Source organism: Aspergillus brasiliensis (assembly GCF_001889945.1).
Source record: "Aspergillus brasiliensis CBS 101740 unplaced genomic scaffold ASPBRscaffold_14, whole genome shotgun sequence".
Lineage (NCBI taxonomy): Eukaryota > Fungi > Ascomycota > Eurotiomycetes > Eurotiales > Aspergillaceae > Aspergillus > Aspergillus brasiliensis.
Genome location: NW_027137455.1, coordinates 656,764 through 684,395, shown reverse-complemented (window position 1 = coordinate 684,395; position 27,632 = coordinate 656,764). Strand labels below are relative to the sequence as shown.

The 27,632-nt window shown below is 49.9% G+C and overlaps 8 protein-coding genes across 8 annotated transcripts; 4 read left to right on the top strand and 4 right to left on the bottom strand.

The window, feature by feature from the left end:
* Positions 1-2,189: 2,189 nt before the first annotated feature.
* On the bottom strand, positions 2,190-4,728 carry ASPBRDRAFT_331019 (Hsp70 family protein). Its single transcript, XM_067623080.1, has 9 exons — positions 4,555-4,728; positions 3,858-4,486; positions 3,752-3,796; positions 3,579-3,648; positions 3,155-3,522; positions 2,983-3,089; positions 2,743-2,926; positions 2,549-2,681; positions 2,190-2,497 (listed from the first exon to the last, which is right to left on the bottom strand). The coding sequence occupies exons 1-9, from the start codon at positions 4,619-4,621 to the stop codon at positions 2,286-2,288; spliced, it is 1,815 nt and encodes a 604-aa protein (XP_067475275.1). The 5' UTR covers positions 4,622-4,728; the 3' UTR covers positions 2,190-2,285.
* Positions 4,729-6,131: 1,403 nt separating this feature from the next.
* ASPBRDRAFT_160818 (uncharacterized protein) lies at positions 6,132-7,474 on the top strand. Its single transcript, XM_067619479.1, has 2 exons — positions 6,132-6,827; positions 6,889-7,474. Exons 1-2 carry the CDS (start codon positions 6,203-6,205, stop codon positions 7,395-7,397), a joined length of 1,134 nt encoding a protein of 377 aa, XP_067475274.1. The 5' UTR covers positions 6,132-6,202; the 3' UTR covers positions 7,398-7,474.
* Positions 7,475-7,945: 471 nt separating this feature from the next.
* ASPBRDRAFT_134914 (uncharacterized protein) lies at positions 7,946-9,253 on the bottom strand (the record flags this gene model as incomplete). The annotated part of the gene is made up of 1 exon (XM_067618658.1): positions 7,946-9,253. One exon carries the CDS (start codon positions 9,251-9,253, stop codon positions 7,946-7,948), a length of 1,308 nt encoding a protein of 435 aa, XP_067475273.1.
* Positions 9,254-10,909: 1,656 nt separating this feature from the next.
* ASPBRDRAFT_134301 (uncharacterized protein) lies at positions 10,910-12,451 on the bottom strand (the record flags this gene model as incomplete). The annotated part of the gene is made up of 2 exons (XM_067618594.1): positions 10,910-11,572; positions 11,630-12,451. The coding sequence occupies 2 exons, from the start codon at positions 12,449-12,451 to the stop codon at positions 10,910-10,912; spliced, it is 1,485 nt and encodes a 494-aa protein (XP_067475272.1).
* Positions 12,452-13,926: 1,475 nt separating this feature from the next.
* ASPBRDRAFT_33860 (uncharacterized protein) lies at positions 13,927-16,962 on the top strand (the record flags this gene model as incomplete). Its single annotated transcript, XM_067623166.1, has 1 exon — positions 13,927-16,962. The coding sequence occupies one exon, from the start codon at positions 13,927-13,929 to the stop codon at positions 16,960-16,962; it is 3,036 nt and encodes a 1,011-aa protein (XP_067475271.1).
* A 162-nt stretch (positions 16,963-17,124) lies between these two features.
* On the bottom strand, positions 17,125-19,166 carry ASPBRDRAFT_68720 (GMC family oxidoreductase). Its single transcript, XM_067629005.1, has 3 exons — positions 17,535-19,166; positions 17,311-17,474; positions 17,125-17,252 (listed from the first exon to the last, which is right to left on the bottom strand). Exons 1-3 carry the CDS (start codon positions 19,069-19,071, stop codon positions 17,172-17,174), a joined length of 1,782 nt encoding a protein of 593 aa, XP_067475270.1. The 5' UTR covers positions 19,072-19,166; the 3' UTR covers positions 17,125-17,171.
* Positions 19,167-20,085: 919 nt separating this feature from the next.
* Positions 20,086-22,136, top strand: ASPBRDRAFT_160814 (catalase; the record flags this gene model as incomplete). The annotated part of the gene is made up of 7 exons (XM_067619478.1): positions 20,086-20,116; positions 20,164-20,293; positions 20,369-20,603; positions 20,707-20,799; positions 20,893-21,312; positions 21,385-21,469; positions 21,621-22,136. The coding sequence occupies 7 exons, from the start codon at positions 20,086-20,088 to the stop codon at positions 22,094-22,096; spliced, it is 1,470 nt and encodes a 489-aa protein (XP_067475269.1). The 3' UTR covers positions 22,097-22,136.
* Positions 22,137-24,679: 2,543 nt separating this feature from the next.
* On the top strand, positions 24,680-27,194 carry ASPBRDRAFT_210427 (uncharacterized protein). Its single transcript, XM_067621904.1, has 5 exons — positions 24,680-25,553; positions 25,614-25,900; positions 25,976-26,097; positions 26,166-26,949; positions 27,002-27,194. Exons 1-4 carry the CDS (start codon positions 25,169-25,171, stop codon positions 26,707-26,709), a joined length of 1,338 nt encoding a protein of 445 aa, XP_067475268.1. The 5' UTR covers positions 24,680-25,168; the 3' UTR covers positions 26,710-26,949; positions 27,002-27,194.
* Positions 27,195-27,632: the final 438 nt, after the last annotated feature.

The window sequence follows — 27,632 nt, the reverse complement described above, 5'->3', positions numbered from 1 at the left end:
TAATTCCCTAGTCGGGATGTCTGGCGATTTGGGACGGCGGAGTGGGACATTCATCATGTAGGCGTAGATTCATTCCTAGAGGCTGGAATGGAATGATTTACAGATACGTTTCACATGCTGCACCTGTCATTCCCTTGTCATCCATCACCTTTGGTCGTTCGGGTTGTACAGAAGAACAGGGCTGCATTGAGCGATGATGTGCAAGGGTGAGAGGATGGAAGGGCAGCCAGGCTGGCAGCAGCTGGCAGCAGCTGGGAGGGAGGACCGTGCCCCTCCAGGGTAGCCCAGTGCAGTCAAGTGCATGGTGAATAGCTTCGTGGTGGTGGTTGTGAAAGAATTGATGCAGCCAGTATCCGTGATTGTTAAGCGGCAATCGGGGGTGAAGGAACCCCCGACAGGGATTTGGGGGATGCATTGGCCAGACCGCCTCTTTGCCACCAATTGCCTGGCGTTCTGGCATCATGCGGGCCGGTCCTGGTAGACTCCCTATCCATCGCTCACTTGACTACTGACTACTCCGTAGTAGTAGTAGTCTATGTAGCAGTGGCTGGAGCCTGGAGGAGGCTTCGTCCTCCCCAATCTAGACTACGACTGGTAGGGTCTTTTTGCCGCCACCCCATCCTCGGCACCCCGCAGGCTGCCGGATGGACCAGGATACAATCCAACCCCGGTCAGTCATCCGATCCCATCATTGTTACAGCGTGCAGCAAGCACCAAGAGTTTCCAGTGGAGTGGATGTGCATGATCACCGATCGGGGTGTCACTGACCACTGTTTGTCAGGTTATTTGAGTCCCCGTGGAGTTGGAGGAGGAAGGGGCCGGGGAATATCGTTTGCAGGGTGAGTGGCTGGCTTCCGGGGACATCCGGCAGCGCGCCAGCCAATAGGAGGCCGTGGAAACTGTACGACCCGCGATGTCAGTCAATCACGTGACTCACATGGCTGGGGTCGAGTCCGGTTTTTCGACTCATCGAGGCCACTGGACTCATCGAGGCCATCACTCTAGTGGTGTTGCTTGCTACCTGGTCATTCTGTTTACTCAACACCCCATGTAGGATGTTGCTGTGGCGGAGGAAGTGGGCAGGTTTCAGGTCAATCACGGTGCGACCCCATGGATTCGCCCCGACACAGGGATAGCGATGTATCACGACCAAATCCTCCACTATTATGACCACGGAAGAGATGAATCAAATGCGCATTTTACCCATATCCGCCATTGCCGTCAAGTCAAGGCCCAAGGTAGATAGATACTCCGGATGCCAAGGAAGCCGACAGTCAGGTGCCGTCCCGTCTTGCCTCGGTGATAAAAATAGTTAAGGTTAGGTAGTCTATACGGAGTACATACTTGGCGGGAGAAAAAAAGAAAAGAAAAGAGAAAAAAAAAAAAAAAAAAAAGGTTAATTTACTGAGAGCCTAGGAGTGCTCAGATACTACCAATAAATCTCAGAGGTATCAAGTATTGAATTCTATAGTATGAGCTGCGGTTGTCGAAGGAGAATATGTCTCCACCGAGAATAACTAGGTGACATCATCTACCTAGCATTTGTCGACATACTCAAAAACAAAAACAATGTCCACATACCCTACTAGGACTATCCTGAAGTGCAGGAATGATTTCATCACACCATGGAGTACAATGTTCCAATGCACGCCCGCGGTAGATACACATATCCTTCTGCAACTATCTGCAATACTCTCCGACCGACGCGTCCAGCCTCTGGCCTGCCACAGTCTACGCTGGGATCGCCCAAGATTCGATCAATCAACATGGTGGTGGACAGTAACGACTTGTGAAACATCACGAGGCCTCCAAAGGCGCTATGGAAAGTCTGTGTAGCCTCTGCGTCTTCGCCACTCAGTCCCGCTTCCCCGGTGTTGCACAACAAACTCGTATGTCCCACATTGCTTCCGGTTTAGCTGGATGAGGAAGAGAACAGCCATTACACTTCGGAAGTACGATTTTCTGTGGGGCTCTCATCGTAGCTAAGCAAATGTTGATACTATTGGTCATTCTGGGTAGATAACATTCAAAACAGGCACGAAGGAGAAAAAGACAGAACAGCAAAAAGGGAAATTCAAGCAAGCAATAGAACATAGAAATCACATAAGAAAAGAAACACACACACAGAAAGAGAAAGATAGAGAGAGAGAGAGAGAGCAAGGTGTCAATTTGGTTAAAAACTTGAACGAAGTAGTGTGAGAGCTGATATAAGGAAATGCAAACATTGCTTTTAGTCAGAGGCGAGAGGGAGTGCGGAGAAAATGTTAAGAGAGAAACGGATCTTCTCAGGAATACGGGATGTCGATGCCGTGGCGTCCAATCTCTTGATTGCCAACTTTTACCTCAAACTCAAGTCTGTTCTCAATGGGAAGGAAAGTCGTAGTAACTTTGTAACGAACCCTACACTGCATCTGCTGATTGATTATTCTGTTCTCCCTCAACCTTACCGGAACGTCCCCGAAACGGATCTTGATGGCATTTTTGATAGGGGGCAAGCCTAAGATGGTTAAGACACATGAAATATCTACAAGGAGACAGGTTGACGAACCAAACACGGCTTGAGGTGGATTTTCAGCGTTGGATGGGTAGATATCCATGTAACGGGTAGATGGGATGGCCCCGTTAAGGAAATATTCGATGAAGTCCAGTGGTCGCACCGGGCCCTCGTCATACTTCTCATCCTTCAGGCACCGCATAGTTAGTACACTCTGCTACAAAAGGAAGTGTAGATGGTAGACTTGCCATTCTGAGTACCCAGGTTACTAACCCGCAACGTTTCTCACTACCGTCCACAGGGTCTCGTATGGTCTGATCTTGTCTACGGTGCGGCTGATTACCACAGAGCCCGATGTGGAGTGGGCAGTGGTGGATTGATAGTACGTGTCTCTGACTGTAGGCTGCGGCGCCATAGACAACCGCTAGCTGTCTGGTAAGCGTTAGTTGGCACAGTCTCATGTCAGCTCGAATGCTCAGTACACGCACGGATTGCCAGGAGTGTCGACGGTTAGTCCACGCCGGTTCTGTATTTCGGTCGTGATCGTGTCTTTGATGTAGGCATTTTTCGCCCCGCCGCCGACCAAGTAAACGCGCTGTACATAATGTCACTCCTCTGGGTCACCATGTGCTCGTGCCTCCAGCATCCAGGGAACCTTACCTTCAACCCGGAGCCAAAACCGGCTTTAGCCACAACGTCAGCCTGCTTTTCGATTAGGTTTACAGCCACCCTGACCACAGGGTCAAGGAATGATCGTAAGTCCTGACTAGTCAGTTTGATATTTCCTCTTCCACGATCATAGATGTTGGGATTATCATAGCCTAATTCCAGTTCGAGAGGTACAGTAAAGCGTAGGCTGGACGTCCGCGCCTTATCGGCCGTGAAACTCTGCAAATGAGCCCGGAAAGCGTGGATAAAGGGGGTGTATGACCCTATATCCTCCAAGGGCTTGTTCCTGAATGCTTCGCCAAATCTGGTCACCATTGTGCGGTAAAACCCTGCTTCTGCCGATAGCATCCCGGAGTTATCTGATGTGAAGACTCAGCATTGTTCTTATGGACATTCTTAGTGAAAGTGCGAATACCTCCGACGGGCTGTGGCTGTCTAATGTAACGTCTGTGCCTTGTTGGGAGAATGATAACTGATCCGACATCCTGGAGGATTCAAGATATTAGCAACCACTTTGAATGACATTGGTGACAAACGTAGCAAGGAAAGTATATAAGAGCAGTTAGCAGAAGTAGGAGTGAAACTCACAACTGTCCCGCCGCCAATATCACATATGATTATGGCGTCATTTTCCTGATCCGTCCACCCAGTTGTCAGCCATATCAACGGCGAGGAGGGAGCGTAAACAGCTTACCATTACCATGTTGTCTGGTAATTCAGATAGTATCTTAACAGCCGCTGCCACTGGCTCGGGAATAACGGTTAACGTATCTCTCTCGGCACTTGGTAGTCCGGCACCACGGACAATTTCTGCCATCAAAGCGCGGGTTTTTCTTGTCCAGGAATCCGGAACAGTGATGGTGAAATGTACTGGATACTGAAAGCCCCGGAAGTCGCCTATTCTCTGGCGGGTTGCGGCCCGGACTTTCACTTTGGCCCAATCCCACACTTCTTTGAGATACTCTTGAGTAACATCGCGTTCGTTCTTGCCATCTGGTATGTAGAAGACTCCTTTGCTCGCCACTGAATTCAGTATCGAATAAGGAAACCTGGTTTTATCCAAGTTCTCCTCAAGATTGAGCTTAAAAAGAAATGAGCATTCGTTATTGTTTTCCTTCACCGAGTCCCCCCACCGAACCAGAACGGGTTTCCCGCGGTCGTTCCGCTCATACTCCACGACTGAAGGTACCTTCCCGTCTGCTAGCATCCTCTTGTCACCAGGCCAGTCGCTAACATGCCCATCTTGATCTTTTACACGCCATGCTTGCTGTATGGTGTGCTCTGGCTGTTGCCCGGAAACAATTCTTATCGAGTACGCAATGCCTAGTGGTATGCACTGTTAGCACGGTGTTCTGTCACGCGTAAGCAAAGTATCAGTGTTGGCGACGTGCCTGTATATGTGGTGCCAAAATCCAGTCCCACAACTATGGTTGCTGATGAATCGGCGTTTTCAGCCATCGTGTTGACTATATAACTGAAGTACCTCAATTAAGGAGTAGCATGTTCGAAGCTGGGGTAACTAAGGACAGCACTAAGGAAGGAGGATGTCGATATTTGGGGGGAGGGGGTAAGGGTTTGCATTTTCTAAATGGTGCTGGGGTCGGCCATGTCTTAAGGAGAGCTCCATATGAGATATTCTGATTGAGCTTCAGGCTTACTTGGAGTCATACGATGCAATGGCTGTTACGTGTGGCCAGCATGCCTTGCACAAGAGCAAGACAACTCTACACGATGGTGGCGGAGTGAATCTATCACCCCCCCAAAAGTGCTAATAATGCTGGCCCGTAACACAACAGCCAGAGGTGTGACAAGTAGACTTGTCTGGGTCGGCATTATTCTTTTTGTCTCCGAAGTTGGGCCCTTGGTGTTTTAGTACTTTTGTTCGACCGTGTATTTGATGGCTCGGACTGACTGTGCGTGCGCATATTGTTCGGGGGAGTGGCAATTGGTTTCCATGTACTAGTTATCAGCCTCAAAAGGATGGTCCCAGAAGGTGACGGGTACTAAATTTAACCCTCATCGCCATCTACCCATGGAAGCTTGAATTTCTGTCGAGTTCGAGTCCAGGACGATGGAAGAGCCATCCATTGCCCCTACCCTTCTGGACATTCCTTTGTTTGAGGGTAGTTACACGATCCCTTCTCTGACTAACAAAGGACTGTAGGACTAGGATGAGGGGGTCGTGTAACGACTTCCTTGCCCCATTGACCAACAATGGGACGCTGCAACAACCCGATATTATCACCCGACCTGATGTAGGACAATCGGAGTGCGTGTGTCCAATTGAAGGCTGGTCTAGCCTTTGCCTCATTTTTAGTTCTGTACAAGGGCTTGCGACCTTCGCCCCGTCCCCCCCCTCCTCCTCCCTTCCCCTGTCCAACTTCCTAAACCCTGACACGCCTGCGCAGCTTCGTTCATCAAACCTGTATTGCTCTCTATTGCTAAGCACCCCTCTTTGGTACGGCCACAAAGTCAGTCACATTTGACTCTCTTATCTGCAATGGCGGCGAAAAACGGAACGAAACAAGGAAGAAGGAACACAAAGGTGACTACAAAGACCAAACTCACGTTTCCCCCCTTTTTATCCCACATCAGGATAGAGATATGGTTCTAAAGTCTCACATTCAGAAATCTGCGTTCAAATGCCCTCCAGACCCATCGTACAAGCCTCCCTCGGGCGCGAGACAGTATCGGACAGCAAGAGAAAATATGGACCCCTCCACGTTGCGGAGATCACTGCGCTCTCGAGTACTCAACCCTGCCAAGGCTGAAGGTGCTCGGCCTCCCAAGACCGTCGATGTCGATGATCTCGGCACTGAAGACGCTGGTCCGACCGAGACTAAGGTTTCTCAGCCTACCAAGACAAATGGCACGCGACCCAGCGGGCCTAGGGCTGCTCATCCGACTGACACCGAAGATGCTCATCATCCCGAGACAGATGATGCCCACGATACCGAGGTTGATGTTGCGACAACGGCACAGGATGAGATCAATGCTTTGAAGAAGGAACACCAGAGGATTCTGAAGAAGTGCCGACAGATGAAGGACAAGTGTCGCAAGTTCCAGGAGCAACATCGAGAGATGACTGAACAACACAAAAGAATCAAGAAGCAGCAGAAAAAAAGGAGAATGCGACAGGCCCGAAGAAACAAAAAGTATCGAGAGATCAGGGAACTATACCAAGATGCGAAGAGAGATGTGGACGACCTCAACGCCAGGATGGCTAAAAGTCTGCACGAATACCAGTACTTGGCTGGCAAGCATGGTGACTGGGGCTGCATGTCAGACGACAAGTATGCAGAGCATTTCTTTACTATGTATACCTCCTTGAAGAATTGGGCGGAGAATTTTGCGATTGAAGAAACCACGGTCTTGACAAGCCTTCCAGAGAGCTACCAGAAAGACTTGGTCAGGCGCCTGGATGGCTACTGCGCTCAAGTTGACATGTGCGAGATACTTTCTGGGGTCAAGCTGGGGCCTGTCTTTGGGGTTGAACTGGTCACCATGTTCCTAGTCAAAGATTGTCTTGAGCGGTTTTTTACAAATCCCTTTTGGTACATTGCCCCCCATCCAGGACAAGGAACCGAATACGATGAGGAAATCTTACCCAAGTCCACTCATTGCGGCACGGTACTCTATGAATTACTGAAGGATTTCGACAATGGTAAGGCGGTCTTTCCTCCCTCCACCTTGGGCACCATGACTGACAGAACCATCTTGTATAGACGGCAAGCGAGTGACATTGGCTCAATCCTGGCGTCTATGGACAGCCCGCCTTTGCAACGAAACGGTCATGGGTCCTCGGAACAACTTTGCCGAAAGAATGATGTCGCGCCGGAAACGCATGGTCAAGGCAATGGTCCAGCAAGTTCTGGATCACGAACTTTTGAAACCGCTACTTAAGACTCCGGAAGAAGGGACGGCGGAGTTTGTCGAGGAGTTCTTGGAGGCAGCATATCTTGAAGCTGCGGAGCTCTCTGTGCAGCTCTCGATGGATGATTATCAGGTGGAATTTCGGAACTTGCTCGATATCGGAGAGCTTTACGACCCTTCAGATACGGAAACCAAACTGAATCTATCCTACGGCGAGGGTGATCGCCTGAAGGGTCACCGGATATTGTGCATGCAATTTCCGGCCATTTACGTTTGTGGGGGGTTTGCTACTCCTGACTACAGGGAACTTATCACCAAAGCAGATGTGTTCGTAGAAGAGAGAACTATCAGAGAAGACTGATTCAACTGAAGATGTGGAGAACTAACTTTATAAGCCTTTGCTACTTGAGTTCCTATTGTTTCATCATGATCTATTGCTATGGACAGTACAGATTCTGTTGCCCATCCTGCCCACAAAACACCCGATCTTCCAACAATCGTCATATCCGAGGTAGCAGTCTACCATTTTATGACCGTCATTTTACAATTATACACGTGCATGCGTACTGTTCGATCTACTGCTAGGCTGAGTAGTTCATGTATGGTGCAATAAGGCCTGGCATTGCTGCAAATGATGGATGCCACTGTAGCGAGTGAAGATACTATACCAAGCACACCTTGAGTAACTGAAAACAAGCTGGGCGAAACATACTTAAGAGCCTGCTCATTTTGTCAACTTAGTGTACCTTTTCTTGGGGTTTAAGTCTCGAATAGAATAGAATTTCGTCTTGACAGAAGTAGTTTGGCATTTCAGAAGAACAGAATGAACACTGAATGTACATAGTGTCCGCATATCTATACCCTCTAAACATCGTTTCCATCTTTTTGAGTTAATAATCAACGGCCATTCTAGCATCCCTCATCCATCCCGGTGAGACGCTTCGGAGATTCACAATAAAGCGTAGCCTCTTTCAGCAACTCTACTATTTCATGCTGCACCTTCTCACGTTGTCGAAGGTACGCCAGTCGAGAAAGACAGTCTGTTGGTGTATCCGCTTCACTTACCCCAGTTTCCCCTTCCCCTTGTATCTCATCATGAAGAGCGACTTCACACCGGGAAATGTCATGCCTTAGTTCATCCAGATCCGCCTCATAAGCCGCGAAACTAAACTTGTCAAGGTACTGGGCACGAGTACGAAGACTCATATTCCCGAGAAAAGACGGTAAGCAGACTTTCTGGAAGAATTTATCCAAAGGATAAAAATTCTCAACTGGGAAAGACTCAGCACATCTTTGGATCACTGGGATAGCTTCTGGCGAGTCAAAATTAATTCTAGCTGCCATAGAATCAAAAATGTCCAGCCAAATGTCAGGACTTTTACATGCGAAATACCACATCCATTCAAATGACTGTAAATCAACTTTACAACCACATTCGATCAAAAATTTGACATTGTCTGTGCGGCCTGACCCTATAGCCATGTTCATCGGGGAGTATAGGTCATACCATTCCTCCGAAGGTTCTTCAGGCGGAAAAGGGCGTGAGCCAGGAAGAAAGGGCCAACCTAGGGGAGTGCTCTTCCCTAGAACACGAGCGTGAAGTTGGTTTGGTGCACGAGAGATGATCGCCTCCAGGAGTTCCGGATCGCCTCTGGCAGCAGCAATATGTAGTAATGTTGCATCAGTAAGTTCCGTGTATTCTAGTTCTCCCGAGTATGTGCAGTGAACGTCTAGACGTTCGTTCAATATGAACTCAATCAACGGGCTTGAGGACCCGCCCATCTGGCATAGTGCGGCAACGACATAGACAGAGGAGGGTCTGACACCTGCATCCAGGAAGACCCCTGTCATTAGTGGACAAATATCTAGCCTGTATCCCAGCAGGTTTTCCAGAGTACATGGTCGGCGTTCTCGAGCGTATGGTCGTCTCATCTTAGCACCGTATTGTAGCAGAATCTTGACCGCTTCGACATCATTGCGATCTGTAGCTGTAAGCAACAGTGAACTTCGATGGTTGTATTCGTCCCAACAGTCGTATTCGCTCCAATCTTTGTTGTATTCGTCACGATCGTTGTATTCGTCGCCATCGTTGTATTCGTCGCCATCGTTGTATTCGTCGCCATCGTTGCATTTGTAGCGATCGTCGTCGTGGTCGCCACGTATATTTGAATTAGGATCAAGGCCTGCCGACAGAAATGACTTTAAACGGCTATACATCCTCTTCTTGATGACATCTTCTATTCGACTTATACGCACACATGTGATCCTCTCCCAGCGATTCGCCTTCGAGCAAAACACATCCACATCCACAGACGAGCTGCCTGTCTTTCTAGGCCGGCTCAGGGCTTCCTTGATTGTAGAATCATCCACCTCAACATGCCTGCCAGAATAGGTATCTATTTCAGCGTCAATATACTCAAAGGCATGTTCTGATACTCGCTCAGTGCAGCTGCGACGGAGGACTGAGTTAAGTCTCTTGCAGGTCTCCGACAAGTGGACAACAGACACGGTATCCAAATAATGCACACACTCAAAAAACAGCTCGACGGGCAGAATTTCAAATGGGCATCCAGGCTCTGACATTCTGATTGATAGATATGATGCTGAGAAGAGGGTGAAAGCTGGAGTTGCAGGATTGATATTCGAGTTGGGTCGTTATGGGTATCCGAAGCAAGTGTTAGATGGGGCATCAAATTGGCGCTTAAATATAACAGATGGCTCGTCTAGGTGTGTTGAATAATGTTTCGAAAATAACAATAGTCACATATTATACTGGAGATTTCCTATTGCAAGAAAGTGACATCTGGCTCGCTTTAAGGCTTTGGAAGGTGACCACGCGGTCAAAGGCATATCTCCCTAGGTAGGACCTTGATATGTCGGATGTACATTAGATAATTGAGGAGACGAATAAGAGTTTGAGTAGTACAATAGAAAATTCATAAGAGATCACATCACATTATCTTTGTTGATGGCATCATGTCATCTCACTTCTGCATGTAAGGAGAGATCTTCCGGTGGCATATGATGCTCTTTCATCACTCTCTCCCGCCGGATTATAAAGACAAATAAGTGCCCGACCTTGTGGTCCTTTGTCCCGACATCTCCAGCTCGCGTCTCTTTGTTGCTAACTGATGAACCCCATCACTACGCTTGAGCACTTCGGTGCATACTCTCATGTGCATGGCATTTTCCGCATTCTCACATATGGACGATAAACAATAGACAGGTTAGTTCGCAAGATACCGAAGTTTTATCCTACTTCAGGCTTATATGTCGTTACAGCGACAGACTGATATGCTAAGCGACGGAGAGGCCCGCGAAAGCGTTCTAAGGACATCCACTAATGCTGCCATCCACAATTACCTGTCGAGTTTTCTTTTCGTACCAAGATGGATACATAGGAATTTGGCAAACCAGTATTCAGGAACAGGGTTCTGTATTTGGAACCTACCTTTTTCTAGCTGATAGTATGGTCCCAAGCTCTCATACATCGTTGGTAAAATTCCGAGCTTGATAGGTATTTCATCACAAGACAAACTATTGTAGAGCCAGCTTATGCTGCCCCAATGCATATAGATCGGCCCATGTCCGATGCTATAGATCATATCATGTAGACATCATACACCTGGTTCTTTGCTTAACTGAAGCTACCTACGCCTTGGTTAATGATATATAAGAGGTTCTACTTGATAGGTTAGGTCGCTGGGAAAATTGATATAGAGACAGCTGATAAAAGTGACAGCGGTAAATGCATCGATTATAGCCAATCTACTGGGTCTATCATTTATCGTCGAAAGGCACTCTGCCTTATATGAGCACAACTAGAATGGAGTCAAAGGAACTACTTCATTCACAGCAGATATCAGCAAGTCTCTATATTGAAAACAAGGGAGCCTCGCGCCTCAATTCCAGGATCTGTTCAAGCCCTTCCACTTCTTTTCCAACATACTCGAGCTTTTCCGAAGTGATAGACCTATCTCTAAATAGCGTATTTCTTCCAGCCAGCCGACGATTGGGCTTCAAGCGCTTACGCTTGTTCTCGAGCTCCAGCTGGCCCTCGAGCTCTTTGATTTTCTTCCTCGCTGCAGTCAAACTCTGTACATAGCTCTCCAACTCCAGTCTGCGCGTGTAGTGTAACCGGTTACGCAGGCTCATTTTGCTAAACAGACCAGGAAGATATAATCTTCCATCATCTCCGTCTCCGTTTCGAGCCCACCATGAAGCATAAGCCAAGATCCGCTCGAGACTCAAAGCAGCCTCCTTGCTGTCCAGGTCAAGCTTGCCTGCAATTATCTGCACATAATCGGCCCATTGGACCTTCCATGCTAACCATTCCACACTGTCGGCAGGCTCTTCGATATCCTCCACGTGCCATGTGTTTGGTTTTGTATTGGACACCTTGATTGCACCTTCTAAGGATAGAAAAGTTGCTTCACTTCCCCTTTCGAGCAGATAGCCAACATTTCTCGCATCACCTCTTTCGACTGCTGCGTCTAGGGGCGGATGGTATTGAGTGGTGCTCCTTTGACAGAGAACCTTATAGCTTTGTAGATGATGCCAGAGCATAAGGGGAGGTGGGTTGTTTGGGTAGACAACAGTTACACAAACATTCATTAGCTCTGGCGCATGATCGAGTATGGTCTTCATCAAATCGGGGGTGCCTTTAGCAGCAGCAATGTGTAGGAAAGACACGCCGACCCTCTCGGTGCCGCGTTCAAATGTGTATTCTCCATCTTCTGTAAATGTGCTTCGTATATCCAGACCATTTCCGATCGCAACCTCAAGGACATGCGAGGCATTTGGCATGCTGCATAGCTGCTCCGCCATACCGAGGCTTGAAAAACTGGCACCGCGTTCGAGGAATGATAAAGCTGTTTTCTCCCAATTCTCCCCCGGCCTGTGGGCTTGGTAATACCACCCCAGCTGGTCCAATATAGACCAATCTGATGGACAACATCCATAATTCTGCCGGGGGTTGGCCCGCCTGTTGAGTAGCAATTCGACAATGTCACTGTGATTCGAAGTAGCGGCTAGGAATAGTAACGATACAAATCCGTGTCTTGCTGCTAGCATATTAGGATCGATGCCTGCATCAAGGTAGGCCTCGAGAGTGCTCCGGCGATTATCTAAAACCACGGTTTCGATTCGAGTCATCGTCCGTCTTCCCACTTTAGCTCTATTTCGGGGGGTCACATTTTGGTACATATCTCCAGGGGAGCCCCGAGAGCTGACTCTATACTCAATCTCTGTAGTTGCATGTTGCGATGCCGCCCAGACGTATCTTTCACGTAGAAGTGCTTTGAGATCCCTGCAGGTGCTTGATAAATGGGCGACGGATGGGTGGTCTATATATTGAACACACTGTAACAGTAACTCGCGGGGGAGCTTTCCCAGATTGCAACTGACTTCGGGCATGACAACGGATAGATTTGATGGGACGAAGCAGGAAAGGAGCTTGCAATGATGCTGCTGGATCAACGAAGATAAAGAATACAAGTAAAGAATACTGAGAAAGGTGACCGTAAGAGGGTAGTTATAGGTACATCGTACTCGGTATTTTTCTGTCATTGATGCAGGAAAATCCCTCCGGTGAATAGTGAATCAAACCTTAGCAACTTGAAGCCTACTTGAGGATATAGAACAATTTGCGGCTGCGAACAATGGAGTGCTACCAGGAGCCATATCATGCAAGCCGCCTAGTCTCAATCGCACTATTAGGAAATATGCGGCGTTATACTGACAACGAAGGAATCATCTACAGATTTGTTTGTCAGTCTCCGTCTCATTGTCGGCGTTGGCCGTGAGAGCCCTAATCTTGCACTGGCGGGTGAACGAAAAGCGCAGACGAAGTATTAGTCACTGTCATTTTCTTATCCACAGTTCATGTGTATTCACTTCATCGACTCCGACGTCCCTTACGCCCAAAACCTGTAATCTCTTCATTATCTATCTATCTCCAGATTGCCTCGCATTGTGCGTTTCAGTGGACGGCTCGCAGAAAGGACGCTTGAACGCTGAGACGCACCCACGAGACACCATCAAAACTCAAAAGGAAATCAGGCATGCTCAGATGGTATCTGTCCACCCCGAGGCGCAGTCGACACCACATTACACTTATTTATGACGGAGAGATCACCCGCAATAGCATCCATAGGGAACAGCGCAGCAATTGCCAACCTGGTTATTGTGTGTAGTTTCAGATCTTGACTAATATGACAATAGTACAACTCCAAAAAGCTTGCTTGATCTCAAGCAATCAAGGCTCCGTAGAAGCAACCGGTCATTGGATTGATCCCCCTGAGAAACACAGCAAAAGACAGTCTTCCAATTCAACTTTAAATCAGCGAGTTTACGATGCAACTTCCAAGCTGGTCGCTACGTGGCAAGTTCCTTCCGGTAAATCAAACTCAATCCTGGCTCTTTCATGATTTCCTGCACCATACCCATGGTTCTCATCCAGCCACAAGGGGAACCTGTCACGGGGCATTAGCGTAGAATTAGACTTCGCATACATCATTGTTCTTTTTTAGGTATACCTTCCTCGTGGGGTATGATCTTTGACTATCATTCCGACAACTGACAGCAACAGGCACATCAGCCTTGGAGGAATAATGATCTGTGCGCATTGATTGCGCTCTGAGAGGCTGGGATTTCTTCCAACAACTTTGAGGGAGTATGGGTGCTGAGATTCGTCATAATGTGCGCATGGGCAAACGTCATTTCATCTGATAGTACCTATCAATAGAGTGACAGTGTTTTTAAATATGGCCGGGATGTAAGAAACAAATAGCTATTTTCAATAGTGATATTCTACGGGCACATTGAAGATTTCTTGACCTTTTTGTCAGGTCATACAGCGCTTTTGTACGGCCGATATACAAAGCAGAGACATGGACTCGCACTTCTCTCATAATGTTGCTATTAATCCGGGAGCCATCGCAATAGATGATGGAGAAGACCAATGGTCATACTCAGACCTCGACCGTGAAGTCCAGCGCATCGCATCCCTTTTAGTAGTCCTGGACCTACCTCCAGAGGAGCCCATATGTATCTTGCAAGGGGTGGGCAGTGAGACCATCATTGCCCAGCTCGCTGTCATTCGGGCAGGCCTGACATGTGTCCCTCTAGAGCCCTCCATTCCAGCTAGTCGCTTGATGAGCCAGCTGAGAGACATCGGCGCGAAATACATCCTGTCGAACCATACACCGAACATTGACGATGACATGGTCATTATCCCCATCAGCGGGGAATATCATCCCAACACAGTTTCAATCAGAGCCAAGTCGGACAGCGTCAAGCGTGTACAGCTGAACGGAATGCCACGATGTGAATATCGAAGCCATATTCTGTATACCTCGGGTTCTAGTGGCAAACCCAAAGCAGTTCAGATACCAGAGAGTGGGATCCTCCATCTCATCTTCAACAGTCCCGCTACGCCGCTTCTGCGATCGGACCGCATGGGTGTATTGAACAACCCGGGCTTCGATATGTCCATCTTTGAGATCTTCGTCCCTCTAGTGTCAGGCGCCACGCTGGTCATTGTGCCCCGATCAATTATTACGGACCCGTTTGAAGCGAAGAATTTCATCGCTCAGAAAAATATTACCGTGTCGTTCCTCACCGCTGCACTATTCTCCATAATTGCAGGGGCCTGTCCCACTGCGTTTTCTGGAATGAGACATGTCCTCACTGCTGGCGAAGTAGCTAATATGCCCGCCATGAAGGCTGTCCTCGGGACTGCGAATCCACCCCAGCATCTATGGAATGCATATGGCCCTACTGAGATCACAATCGTGTCCACGATGCACCCAGTAACCCTAGAAGACTTGCACCACGCCAGCATCAGCATCGGTTCTCCTTTCGGCAATTCAAGGCTTTTCCTTGCTGATGACAGCCTCAATATCATAACTAAGCCAGGAAGCATCGGCGAGATACTCCAGGGCGGACCTGGCCTGACAGCCGGGTATATCGGACGCCCCAAGGAAAATGGAGAGCGATTCTTCGTCGATAAAGCAGGGTACCGACTCTACCGAACAGGGGACTTTGCCCGATGGCGTCCCGACAATCCAAATTTGCTAGAGTTCATTGGTCGTGCAGACCTGCAGGTCAAACAGTGCGGTTTCCGCGTTGAACTCGGCGGGATCGAGCAACTTTTTCTTTCCAGTGACCAGTTATTGGCCGCGACGGTAATACAAATCCAGCCGGAGACGGCCAAAGACGAAGCCTTTCTCGTGGCTTTCCTCATCCCGGCCGATGCCAACACTATCAAGGCGAAAGGGATGCTCGAGTTTATCGAGCAAAAGGTGCCGGCTTACGCTGTGCCGCGGGATATTGTCTTCTGTACTCATTATCCCCTGACAGACAACGGCAAAGTGGATCGCAAGGCATTGGCAAAGCAGTATACCGTCTATCGTACCGAGACCGAAGCTACCCATCCAGTAGACAAAACCCCCAACAGAACAGTCAGTATCCTCCGCGGCATCTGGACCTCCGTGCTGGGCCAACAACACATCAACAACGACGACGACTTCTTCTCCACCCTCCGAGGATCGTCCCTTCAAGCAGCCGCAGCGATCTCCCGAATCCGGAGTCAATTCGGGAACACCATCTCCATGCGCACCTTATACGCCAACCCCCGATTAATCGACCTCGCCAACTATATCGACAACTCCAACTCCAACTCCAACCAAGATTCCCACCTCAATGACCTCGACCGCTGGATGGCAGACACCCACACCGCCGACGACCTCTCCACCGTGCCCAACTGGCAAGCCGGCGAAGAAGGCCGCATCTTCCTCACCGGCGCCACCGGATTCGTCGGCGCCCATTTCCTCAGCCGCTGCCTCGCCATGCCCACCGTCAAAGAAGTCGTCTGCCTGGCGCGCGGGAAATCCGGCATCTCCGCCAGCGAACGAGTCCAAGCCGTGCTCGAGCGCTACAACCTCTGGGACAAAACCTCGCATTGCATCCACAAACTCACCGTCCTCAACGGCGACATCACCCTACGACATCTCGGTCTCACAGAGGACATGTTCACCTGGCTCACCAACTGGGCCAGCGTGGTCTTCCACCTCGCCGCTAAGGTCAACTACCTCGAGCCGTATGCCGCGCACTACGATGCGAATGTCCTCGGAACCCGCCACGTCATGGAAGTGGCGACCTGCGGCCGCCGCAAGGCGTTCGTGTACATGTCCAGTATTGATGTCTTCGGCCCATCGGGCCATGTCCTCGGAACGGAGAAGGTCCTTGAAGATGGCCCGCTGGAGCCACATCTCCCTACGCTGAAATATGAGCTGGGGTACGCGGCCACGAAATGGGTCTCGGAGATGATGGTGCGTCGGGCGCGCGAGCACGGTCTGGCAGCGATGATCTTCCGTCCGGGGTTCATTCTCGGTGATGTCGAGCAGGGGTGTGGGAATCCGGATGACTTCTTCGCTCGGTTCATCATGGGATGTATCCAGGTGGGTACATTCCCGCATCTGCCGAATCAGCGGATGGAGTATGTGTCTGTGGATTATGTGTGTGAGGCGATGCTGCATGTCGCTGCTGATAATGGCAATCTGGGAAAGACGTATAATCTGGTTGCTCCTGATGCGGTGGACTCGGTTGATCTGGAGGAGACGTGTCGGGTTATGAATAAGGCGGGATATTCGGTTGGGATGGTGGGATATTGGGATTGGGTGCGTTTGCTGCAGGAACGGGCTGGTCCGGATAATCCGTTGATGCCGTTGATGCCACTGTTGCAGGAGACGGTGTTGGATGGGATGTCGTGGTTGGAGACGCATAGGAATACGGTGCGCTTTGATTGTTCCAATACGGTTGCGGCGCTGAGGGATGCGCCGGGGATTAGATATGTGCCGTTTGATGTGGGGATGTTGAACAAGTTGCTGGGCTTTTGGAGGCAGAAGGGGTTTTACCAGATCTGATCATGTTAAGCTTTGCTCTTTTTATGTTTTAGTTATGTTTAGATTTATAGACCATGTCGCTTTTTCTGTTTTTAACAGGTTCATTCAACTCGAATCAATTAGCGATGCTAGAACTAAAGCAATACACAAGGCAAGAATACTACGTATGCTTCTCTATATAATCCCCCATATTCTCATAACAATTTCAAATCCGGATAACTCATAACTGCTTACAACCGGCTGGAAACAAAATACGGAATGTTCTTCGACTCGTACAGATCCTTGTGATCGGCCTTGATAATATCCGCGCCCTAGATTACTCATTAGCATCCACTAGTTCTTCCACTTCTCGTTAAAGAAAATACACACCTTCTCGCCAATCATGTACACCGAGTTCTGGATGCGACAGTCCGGAATCACAGGGATAATAGAGGCATCTGCGATACGGAGATTGCGCACTCCGTGCACGCGGAGCTTCGAGTCGACTACACCCTGGTGGATGCTCTTGGAGAGACGGGAAGTGCCGCATGGGTCTGTTATCATCATAATCAGTATGGCTTCCTAGTGAAATGGGAGTAATGAGGGGGGCGTACGGAATCCAGTCTGGCTGCGATCCAACACAGCGCGCTTCATCTCATCATCAGACTGCAGAGGCATCTTCCATGGGTACTCGGACAGCACAAGATCCTTGAACCCGGCACCGCTGGTCAACAGGTCATAGGTCCATCTGACACCCTCGCGCATGGCCAGGATATCGAGATCATTGCCGAAGAAGTTCAGGTTGATGTTGGGCTGCACCAAGGGGTTCGAGCTGTTCAGCGTCACTTCACCCTCGGACAGGGGCCGCAGCAGATCGACAATCACCGTCATGTGGTTGCCCTCTTCCGGGACGGGGTAGTGCCATTGGAAGGCCGTGCTGAACATGCCCACGAAGTCGAGCTCGAAGTGGGGTTGTCCGGCTGGTCCGAAGGGGTCCAGTCCGCCGTTGGCTGCCTTGGCTTCGCGGTAGGCGGGGTATTGCTCGAGACGTTGGTCGATGCGTGGGAAGCCAACGAGTTCCAGGAGTCCAGAGCTGATGGGGCCGGTCTTGTCCTTCTTGTACTGGGCGATGGCGGCGCTGTTGGCGGGGCCGGGGCGGAGGATGTGGTCTTCCAGACCGTAGCCGTCTTTGAGGCGGAGGACGAAGGGCACGATGGGGTGGTCGAGCAGATGCTGACCGACGTGGGGAGACTCCACGATGGGGGTGATGTTGTGTTTGGCGAGCTCTGCAGCTGGGCCGATTCCACTGAGCATCAGGAGCTTGGGGGTCTCGAAGACACCCTGCGAGAGGATGACTTCCCGGCTGGCGTAGACGCTGATCTCGGTGTTGTAGGCTTCGCTGACGACGGTGACACCGGAGCAGACGCGAGTGATGGGGTCGATGATCAGCTGCTTTGAGTGGGCGCCGTAGAGGATCGTCACATTCGGCTTGTCCTTGAGGTAAAGGAAGCTGCCCTGGCGCTGGCCATTGTAGATGGTGTCCACGCAGTGGGTGAGACCGCGCATTTCACCCGAGTAAATGTCCTCGGTCAGCTTCTCGCCCTTGGAGACCCACGCCTGGGTCAGTGCGTCACGGAAGGGCTGCATCTCCGGGACCAAGTCGGCATGGGCAATCTGGACGGGGCCTCCGGTGCCGATCTTGCTGAGCTCGGCCGGGTAGAGCTTCTCGTCATCATGATAGGTGGCGCATTTGCGGAGGTATTCGACGCAGTTGTCCCAGGTCCAGTCGTGGCCACCAAAGGCTTCCCAGTCATCGAAGGTGGGCTTGGAGCCGGGAATCCAGGTGAAGTAGTTGGCACAAGAACTTCCACCCAGAGCCTTGCCACGAGTGTTGGGTTTCTCGACACGCTCGTAGTCGTCACGCTTGATCATGGTGGTCTTGTAGGCCCAGTCATACTTGCTGCCTCGGAGGTTGAAGGCTTTGGAGGGAGTGGTGATTTCCTCAACCTGGTCCGGGTTGGGAATACCGGCTTCGACGACCAGGACGCGGACGTTTGGGTTTTCAGCGAGGCGACCTGCGACTGCATTGCCTGCTGTACCACCTCCGACGACGATGAAGTCGTATTCGTTGCCGTTGGATACCATTGCCATGATGCTGAATGGGATTGAAAGAGATGATGATTAGAAGGGTGAAGAACAGTAAAGATGCAATGAGATGATCTGTGATGATGATGAAGCAAAGAGAGCATGTAGCAGCGATATATCCATCATATTTATATTCAACATCTTCCACATCTTCCACATTCCCCTCGTTGAAGTGTTTTCTGCGTCTGCCGACATCCGAATCATCGCCGTATAGTCAAGAATTATGCAGCTTCGGTGCCTGAGACAGGCTTAGTGGATTCGGCAGCGCCCGGTGAGGGGAGGCCCACCGTTCTGCTGAGGCTGGGATGACATTGTCGATCCGATCTCCAAGGTCTAGACAGTGAATCAGATTTTCACTGAATCTATAATTATTTTACCCCTCATGCGGGGGCATATCAAATGCCAGTTGAGTTATGGACAGCTCTGATGTGAGGGTAAAAAGTAGCTGGCCCTGACCGGCAAAGCGGCATCCACGGAACTCCAGCTGTCAGAGAGTCAACAGACATCACCACGCCATCTTCTTCCCATCCATGGTTATACAGTGTCAGATTAGTCAATTGATAATGTTATGCTGTCAGTCACTGCGGTTCTATCCATAATGACAGCATTGGAGATCAAGACGAGGGGAAGAAAAGCCTCTGAGGGGAAAACAAAACATTCGTGAGGAGGAAACTCGGCCAGCGGTCGGCACTGACTCGGACCGGCGTCGGCATTGACTCGGTCACCGCCAGCTGCAAAAATAACTCCTCAAAGTGGTCGGAAATAGATTCCTGGTCTCATGCTTTCCCCTCACCATTCTATACAGCTGAAATTCTGCTCGTCTGGCATCGAATTGGAGAGTGACTTGGTTGTGAGGGACATGAGCGATTTCTGGTTTGTGATTCATCATGGACTTCACAGGCAACATTCCCTCCCAGTATATATACGGCCAGACCAGCCACTGCTGGACCGGGTCTCCAAGACGTCGCTACCACAATAGACCAGTATAGTATACCTGAACATCGAGAACAGTATTTCATCATGTCCAGACCGGTGTATACCCTGGCAGAAGGTTCTTCCCTTGATCCTACCCTCAATTCTAGACTCTAACCCAGCCAGGCCAACCTATCTATGACCCTTCTGTGAGCACCACCCTGCCCACCATCGGCGGTGGAGGCATCACAACCCTAGGAGACACTCTTCTCCTGGAGACTCTGGCTCACTTTAATCGTGAGCGGATTCCAGAAAGGTACGTGCCCATCCTCCACCATATAATCCCTTACCCACCCCCGATTTGACCTATCTAACCACCAAACCTCGGTAGAGTCGTCCACGCAAAAGCCGTCGGCGCATGGGGCGAATTCGAAGTGACCAACGACTTATCGTCCCTAACCTCGGCGAAATTCCTCAATGGCATCGGGAAGAAGACTCCCGTTTTGTTTCGTCTCAGCACGACGGGGGGTGAGAAGGGCAGTGCGGATACGGTGCGAGATGTGCGTGGATTCTCGGTCAAGTTCTTCACGGAAGAGGGGAACCATGATATTGTGGGAAATCATATCGTATGTATACCTCCATACTTGCCTTGTTCCTGTCATGGGAAGGAGGAAACATAATGAAAGAGAGAGAAGAGAGAGTGTGTGTGTGCTAAGTGAAGACAAACAGCCCGTGTTCTTCGTCCGCGACCCTATCCGTTTTCCCTCTCTGAATCGAAGCCATAAACGGCATCCTGCCACCAATCGTCCGGATTGGACTATGGTATGCTCTTTACCCCTTTTGTTCATATATATATCTGCTATCCTCCCCACTGCATACCATACTAATCATTCCAACCTTCCGGGTGTACCACAGTTCTGGGACTTCCACACCAACCAACCCGAAAGCGTCCACGCATTGCTCCATCTCTTCGGCTCACGAGGCATTCCAGGCTCCATCAGAACCGTTACTGGCTTTGGCGTACACACATTCAAGCTGGTCTCCCCCGACGGCACCTTCCGGTACTGCAAGTTCCATTTCCGGCCGGAGCTGGACGGGAAATATTTCTCCGGGCAGGAAGCCGCTCGTATGGCCGGCGTGGATGCCGATTTCCATCATACGGATTTATGGAATGCCATTGCGCGGGGCGAGTATCCCGTTTGGAAGCTGTATGTGCAGGTGATGGAGCCGGAGAGGGCAGAGGGGTTCGGAAGGGCCCTGTTTGATATTACCAAGGTTTGGTCGCATAAGGAGTTTCCACTCATGGAAGTGGGGAGGATGACGTTGAATAAGAATGTGAGTTGTCTTTACCATTCCTAATGGCATGGTGAGTATGTTGTGTGCTAACTCATATTCATGTGGTGATAGCCCGAAAACTATTTCGCCGAGATTGAACAGGCGGCGTTCTCGCCATCGAACATGGCACCTGGGGTTGCTGGCACTCCTGATCCGAGTAAGTGTCCATTGATTGCTTCCTTGCTTTATCGCATTTCCTTGATTTGTGTTGTTCAATTCTCTTCCTGGTGGTGTCTCGCCCCCTTGGTTCGAACATACTTGTCTTGCAGAGTTGTGTAACATGCACTGATATCCCTGGCTTCATGTAGTGTTACAAGCCCGCATGTTTGCCTACCCCGATGCTCAACGCTACCGCCTGGGGGTCAATTACACCCAGCTCCCGCCGAATCGCGCGGTGTGTCCGGTCTACGCGCCGTATGAGAGGGATGGCTTCGCCACGGTGACCAAGAATTATGGTGGGGATCCGAACTATGTGCGCAGCTCGCTGTCGCCCGGTGTGGTGAATCGAAATACCGCTCAGGTCCGGCACGAAGAGCGGATCCTGTCGTTCGCGTTAGGCCAGAATGAGATTCCCGTCGATGAGGAGGACTTTGTTCAGCCACGGGACCTTTGGAATCGGGTCTTTGATGAGACGGAACGGCACAAGTGGGTTGCGAATGTTGCGGAGACACTGGCTGAGGTTCCGGGCCCGCTGAAGGAGGCTGTGGTGAATATGTTTGGGAGAGTTGATGGTCGCTTGAGGGAGATGTTAGGAGCGAAGGTCAGGGATATCTCGCGGCTGTAGAGGTGGAGCGAAGAGGTGATGTTTGTGGATGTCCCATTTGCTCAAAGTATAGGGGCAAGGGAAATTGTATGTTCGGTGGCTCTCTATTTCCTGTTTCGAAAAACTTTGTTAGCATCTTCATTTGCAAACTGATAAGTAAGCATCTAGGTCAAAGCTTGACTGCAGTGAAATTGCACGTGGAAATTTGCGTCTGGTCTGTGAGGCTAAACACGGTTCACCGGGAAAGGGTTTCCGTTGATTCTTGTCCTCCAGAATCATCATGAACCCCCTAGGACTTTTATCCTGCTATACGTGGTTGTCTGCTGGAAAAGCCATACACCTGGCATAAAAGGACTGGAAAGGATTCTACTCTAGAGCTTGCCAGTTACTCAGCACTGACTATCCTGGTCTGATGGTGTCCTGATTGCATGTCATTTCGGCCTGAGGGCCCCCAAAAGGGACGGCAGGGTCAGCGCCCAAATAACAACAATGTACATGAACGCTTTCAGCAGGACTGTGGGGCATGCTCAAGTGACAGCTCCGACGCACAGATCCCCAGTCCCGTCGGCACAGAACCCATATATGCCCGGTTGGTGATCTTGGGAATAAGGCGATAAGCGAGGTGGGACTGGCGATGTTGGAGACGAGGTTAACCGACGTGATCATCGCCCGACGTTTAGCCGGCTTTGGCTTTGCTGACAAGATGCAGAGAGTTTCTCGTGCGTTAACATTATAAAGCCTACTGTGGTGGAGACAAGCAAGGGAGCGTCTTGCAGATTATGGAGTGAAGCTGCTGTGATTATGGAGGTTGGAGGCTTGACTCTCGTGTGAAAGGATCGTCGTTGAGTTGGGCTTCCCCAGATGCATGAGATGTCCGAATTCAGATGGAAGTGATGTGCATCTCTCAGAGCTATTATTCTCGGGCATGAAAATTCAGTCTTCTCAATGGCCTGGACAATTGCAGTGGAGATGAAGAGTTATTTGGAGAAGATGAGAACAGGCGGGACCCTTTCCCATGACAAGCTGGTCCCAACTCCAAGCTACGGGTTTAGTGGCTTTGCGAACCATGGGTCCAGGTAGCTGAAGGTCCACTGATGACACGACAGTGGTACAAAGCTGCAAAAAATTCTCTGAATCAGGAGGGAATACACCTGGTTGATCTAGTTGAAAAGTTTTTTATAATGATTTTGCTCACAAGACGCCCACGGGAAGAAGTTATGTACAAGTCATGTCATTCATACACGTTGAAGCGTGGATCCTAACCGACGACTTGTATCGGAACTCATATTAGAGAGCCCCCATGCTGTAGAGCCATACCAAGACCCTACTATAATTGAAACAATTAAGGTTGGAATATGACAGCTCATGAGAGGTCAGCAAATAGGATTAGGGCCACAAGCTAGTTCATTGGGATCGGAAATTCGACCAGCCACAGGATCACGCCATTAATCGTGCAGTTGGAGGCGATCGGAATAATGGCGCAGGTTGAATTAAGCGAGCTCCCTAGCACGATCCCAAGCGAGTACCCAGTGCGCCATCTCCGGCTATTGGCGATAGATGTCTATAGCTCGGAGTCTAATCATTTAGCCTCATGTGTTTTAGCATAGCATGGTTTTCACCACAAAAGACCCTCATGATGGAAATGGTCAACAAAAAGCGCATATGAGGCAGGAGTCTAGTGCGCAGAGCTGAATAGCATCCTGGATTGCTGGAAACAGATGAAAAAGGTGGGACTGTGTCGGAAGGCAGTCGGCATTCCCTCGGTCCACAATCGTTCTCTTTGCAACATAAAGCTTGCCCCTAGAGATCAGAGATAGCGGGATACAATCCCGATTAAGTAACCAATTTATGAGAGATACATACAGAATTCGTTCCCAAACTTGCAAATCTCCCTTCGATAACCGTGCGTCACGACTTCTTGGCAATCCCTACACAACATCTGGAAAGTGGAAAGGTTCAGATTAACAATTAGCTGGGGTTACGGAGACTATTTCCGCTGGGAGGATTCGCGGGATCAGTAGTGTGACTTTGGGTCCCGTTGAGTTGGTGAGACATACCTAGCTCTTTCGCGTACATATACAGGGTTTTGCTAACTAGGTAGCGGCCACGGAAGCGCATGGAACGCAATCGTGGTACCGCTAGACCCCGAGTCGGCCTCTTCAAAGCCCGATGCTCCTCTAGCCATATACTTCTTGTCTAATGCATCAGACACTCGAGCACACGGTTCTTATACATACTAGATGCTGCCCGAGACACGGTGATCTACGGGAGCCGGACTCATGGGACCCGTTGTACTCCGTAGTTGCACCTCGGGGATCTGGTAGGGCCCAACGCAATGGCACCCGAGGTACAGAAAGCATCCGGGACCGGACCGTCCACTGAACCCAGATTCTATTACCCAATAGGGTAACACTATTCGGCCAATCAGAACCCCAGTGGATGGCTCTTGGGACTAGTCGGACTGGTGATTGTTGACTGGTGCGAACTCTTGAAGCCCCTCTCTAAGGCTGCAAAGGGACCCCCTCCCTGTCAGCTTGATCGTGAGACTCCGACAGCTGCATGTAATATGATCTTTTTGACCTCTCACTTTCCCAATCTCAGAGGATCTGCCGGCCAAGAGAGACTAGTAAGTCCAATTCCGCACTAATTTTGGTCATCGACCGCGTCCACATAACCGGGGGATGGCTGTAAGCCATATTTGAGCCCGGCGTCTCAAGCCGCGACGGTGTCCACTACGGGAAAAGAGGGCAGGAGGACATGCAGCAGTACCTTAGGGTACGTTAAATGATGTTTACTTTCGTTCCAGCTGCACAGGGATTCGGGCAGCACCCGATCCCCGGTCTACGAGAGATGGGCACGTAGTGTCCTTCGCTGCTGTTAAATCCAGATCAAACCACGTCACCCCGTGCATTCGTCAATCCCGCCTCTTACCCCCTTGTCAAAGCCTCAAAACCAACTACCCAGTCACATATCAACCTCGATTATGCCGGGAAAGCGAACTTCAGCAGCGTCCTCCTAAGATATATTTTGCTCTCACGGCCACCCCGTTATCGGCTTCACACGGCATGACCTATACCCATCGACAGCAGCATCATGAGCGAAGACCAAGACTCGGATTCAGCACCCACTGAGTACCAGTTTGTATTCGGTACGGACCAGCCAGGCGCCCGCAGCCATGCGATGCGACAGTTCTGGAGAAGGAGACACCAAGCGCTTCAAAGTTCCCCCCAAACCCCTCGACCTCAGCTTAGAACACTGCTGCCGAAGGACTATAGCTCTGAGAGCAGAGGACATCAGCAGGATGAGTCTCTTGGTCAAACTTCTGATTCCCAAGAGGGAGAACATCAATCTGGTTTGGCTTACGCGAAATCTCCAGTTTCCGATGTAGATCACGGGCTGCAGTCCTCGATCATTCAGGGGCCGGGCCCCAAATTCCCAATAGATCTGTCCGCAAAAGATCAAGAGATCTTCTCTTCATGTGAGTGGAATGCAGGGAACACCGATCAGATTGACGCAACTGACCATGAGATGGTTCTAGGGCTCGATTTACATGCTAGCTTTGGTCCCGGCTTGTCCCGGAGTACGGGGTTCGACCCCGTACGTGATGTCTGGTTGCCATTGGACTTATCGAACAGTGCCTCATTCTGTGCCCTGATGGCTCATGCAGCAGCTCATGTTGCTCATCGGCAAGGCCAAACGAAATCGATAGAATCAGAAAAGTTCAGAACCCTCGCCGTGGGCATCATCGCGAAATGGCTGGCCGATGAAACAAGATCGACACAGGATGAGACAATCACAGCCATTGCACGTCTCCTAATGTTTGAGGTAAGTACCTCCGAGGCCAAACATCCCAATTAAAACATCCATAATACTCATCTGGGTCTGGCATCCCTGATTCAGAAATACTGGGCCATCGATGACCAATGGCGTGCCCATAAAAACGGCCTTGTTAGCGTTATAAATGCAAGGGGTGGGGTGGAGAATTTTCAATCGAGTTGGCGTCTTCATATGGTTCTCTTCTTGTGGGTTATGAATGGCTTCAATCTTGCTTGTTGCTTATGTGTGCTAATCAGAATGATGAATTACATAGGGCGTTCTCTCTGGCAGAGCCGTCAAGAAATGCCTCCCCAGCGCATGTCTGGGAGATCTCAGAGTACTTTTTCCCGGTCACCGTGCATCCAGCAATCGAGCTTCGACTACACCAGAATAATTCAATGGCCTCTCAAGGGCTGACCGCTTACCCTGACATCCACGAAACGATAACCTTTCTAGCGGTTTTCTCGAACTTGTCAGCAAACGCCTCGCCCAATGTCACAGAGGACTCAATCCTCTGCTTACTTATACTTTCTGTGATATTCCAAGAATCCCTCTACGCATCATCCCCGGACCTCCGTCGCTCCTTCGCCGACAAATTGCCAGTCCTAAACGAAGCTCTAAGCAAGAGCAAGGATATATGGAGACGCTCCTCGCACGATCTATACGAATTTCTCATGGAGGATCATTCCTATCCACTGCTCAGCCCTTCCGCGCGGAGTTTCATCACAAAGGTGGCCCAAAACCTGGTTTATTTGAATAAGGAGGCCCGGGCACCTATTGGAAAGTGCCTGCTCAACAAGCTTCTCTGGCACACCTAAGACTGGAAGGTTGATGCAAACTTCCAATTGATGGAGCGCTCTAACTATAAGCCAAGGCGCGACTGCATAGTACTGGTTATGAGATGATCAGGCAGCTTCTGGTGTCTGTACGATTTAGTATAGAGGTGAATACGGCAAAGTTTCGTCCCTGACCCCGTGACCAGTGGGACATCAACTGGCGGTATCAAGCACATCACTCCTCGTTACTACCCTTCCACTCCGTACTTCAGCCTGCACCAGGTAAGGCCACCATATCCATGGCATCGGCATACAGATTACTCAGGGATAGCAGATTTTCAAAACCCAAGTCACCGTACACCCTACCCTCACACATTGCCTCAATCACCGCGTGTCTGCTTCCCAAACAAAAAAACAACCACAGTAGAAAAGCCCCTCCTATCACACTCATCCCATTACACAATGAAACTGAATTTCATCCCTTCAAAGGCAAAACCGCCACATCCCCACACAAAACTATTTCATGCACAATGACATCAACCAATTGCATATCACTGAATAATTCACGCCTTGCATACCTCGACCCTTATCCTCGGGTCCAGATAATCCCTGTAATTGCCTGTCTACCTGACTCCGCAGAATCTTTTCCAATCATGGGCGAACAACATGTATGCCAAGAAACCCAGTCTCGCATACCGATGCATGTAAGGAGTAAGAAGTATGCAGGAACGCAAGATACCAGATTGGCATGGTTAGGCTGGTAACTAATGTCGGGAGCGTTCTACTAGTAGGAAGCAAGAACGCAGAGAAATATGAGTGTTGTATTACTATCTAGAGGTTACACCATGAGAGACACGTAGGAGAGGTACCTAGTGTAGTACTAGCTAATTATATAATTAAGCCTACTAATATTACTATCTCAATACAGCCCTCTAGGCGAGGGAGCGTTTGAATAAGGTATTATT

What these genes read in the sequence shown, in the direction of transcription:
- ASPBRDRAFT_68720 (XM_067629005.1), bottom strand. Translation starts at nt 19,071, where the DNA reads ATGGCAATGGTATCCAACGGCAACGAATACGACTTCATCGTCGTCGGA. An exon ending in TCGCAGCCAGACTGGATTCC is followed by an intron (nt 17,475 to 17,534) that starts GTACGCCCCCCT and finishes TGATGATAACAG; the next exon opens with ACCCATGCGGCACTTCCCGT. An exon ending in TGTACATGATTGGCGAGAAG is followed by an intron (nt 17,253 to 17,310) that starts GTGTGTATTTTC and finishes TGAGTAATCTAG; the next exon opens with GGCGCGGATATTATCAAGGC.
- ASPBRDRAFT_160818 (XM_067619479.1), top strand. Translation starts at nt 6,203, where the DNA reads ATGAAGGACAAGTGTCGCAAGTTCCAGGAGCAACATCGAGAGATGACT. An exon ending in ACTGAAGGATTTCGACAATG is followed by an intron (nt 6,828 to 6,888) that starts GTAAGGCGGTCT and finishes CATCTTGTATAG; the next exon opens with ACGGCAAGCGAGTGACATTG.
- ASPBRDRAFT_331019 (XM_067623080.1), bottom strand. Translation starts at nt 4,621, where the DNA reads ATGGCTGAAAACGCCGATTCATCAGCAACCATAGTTGTGGGACTGGAT. An exon ending in TACCAGACAACATGGTAATG is followed by an intron (nt 3,797 to 3,857) that starts GTAAGCTGTTTA and finishes TGGACGGATCAG; the next exon opens with GAAAATGACGCCATAATCAT. An exon ending in GTCGACACTCCTGGCAATCC is followed by an intron (nt 2,927 to 2,982) that starts GTGCGTGTACTG and finishes AACGCTTACCAG; the next exon opens with ACAGCTAGCGGTTGTCTATG.
- ASPBRDRAFT_210427 (XM_067621904.1), top strand. Translation starts at nt 25,169, where the DNA reads ATGAGCGAAGACCAAGACTCGGATTCAGCACCCACTGAGTACCAGTTT. An exon ending in CACGTCTCCTAATGTTTGAG is followed by an intron (nt 25,901 to 25,975) that starts GTAAGTACCTCC and finishes TCCCTGATTCAG; the next exon opens with AAATACTGGGCCATCGATGA. An exon ending in CTTCATATGGTTCTCTTCTT is followed by an intron (nt 26,098 to 26,165) that starts GTGGGTTATGAA and finishes TGAATTACATAG; the next exon opens with GGCGTTCTCTCTGGCAGAGC.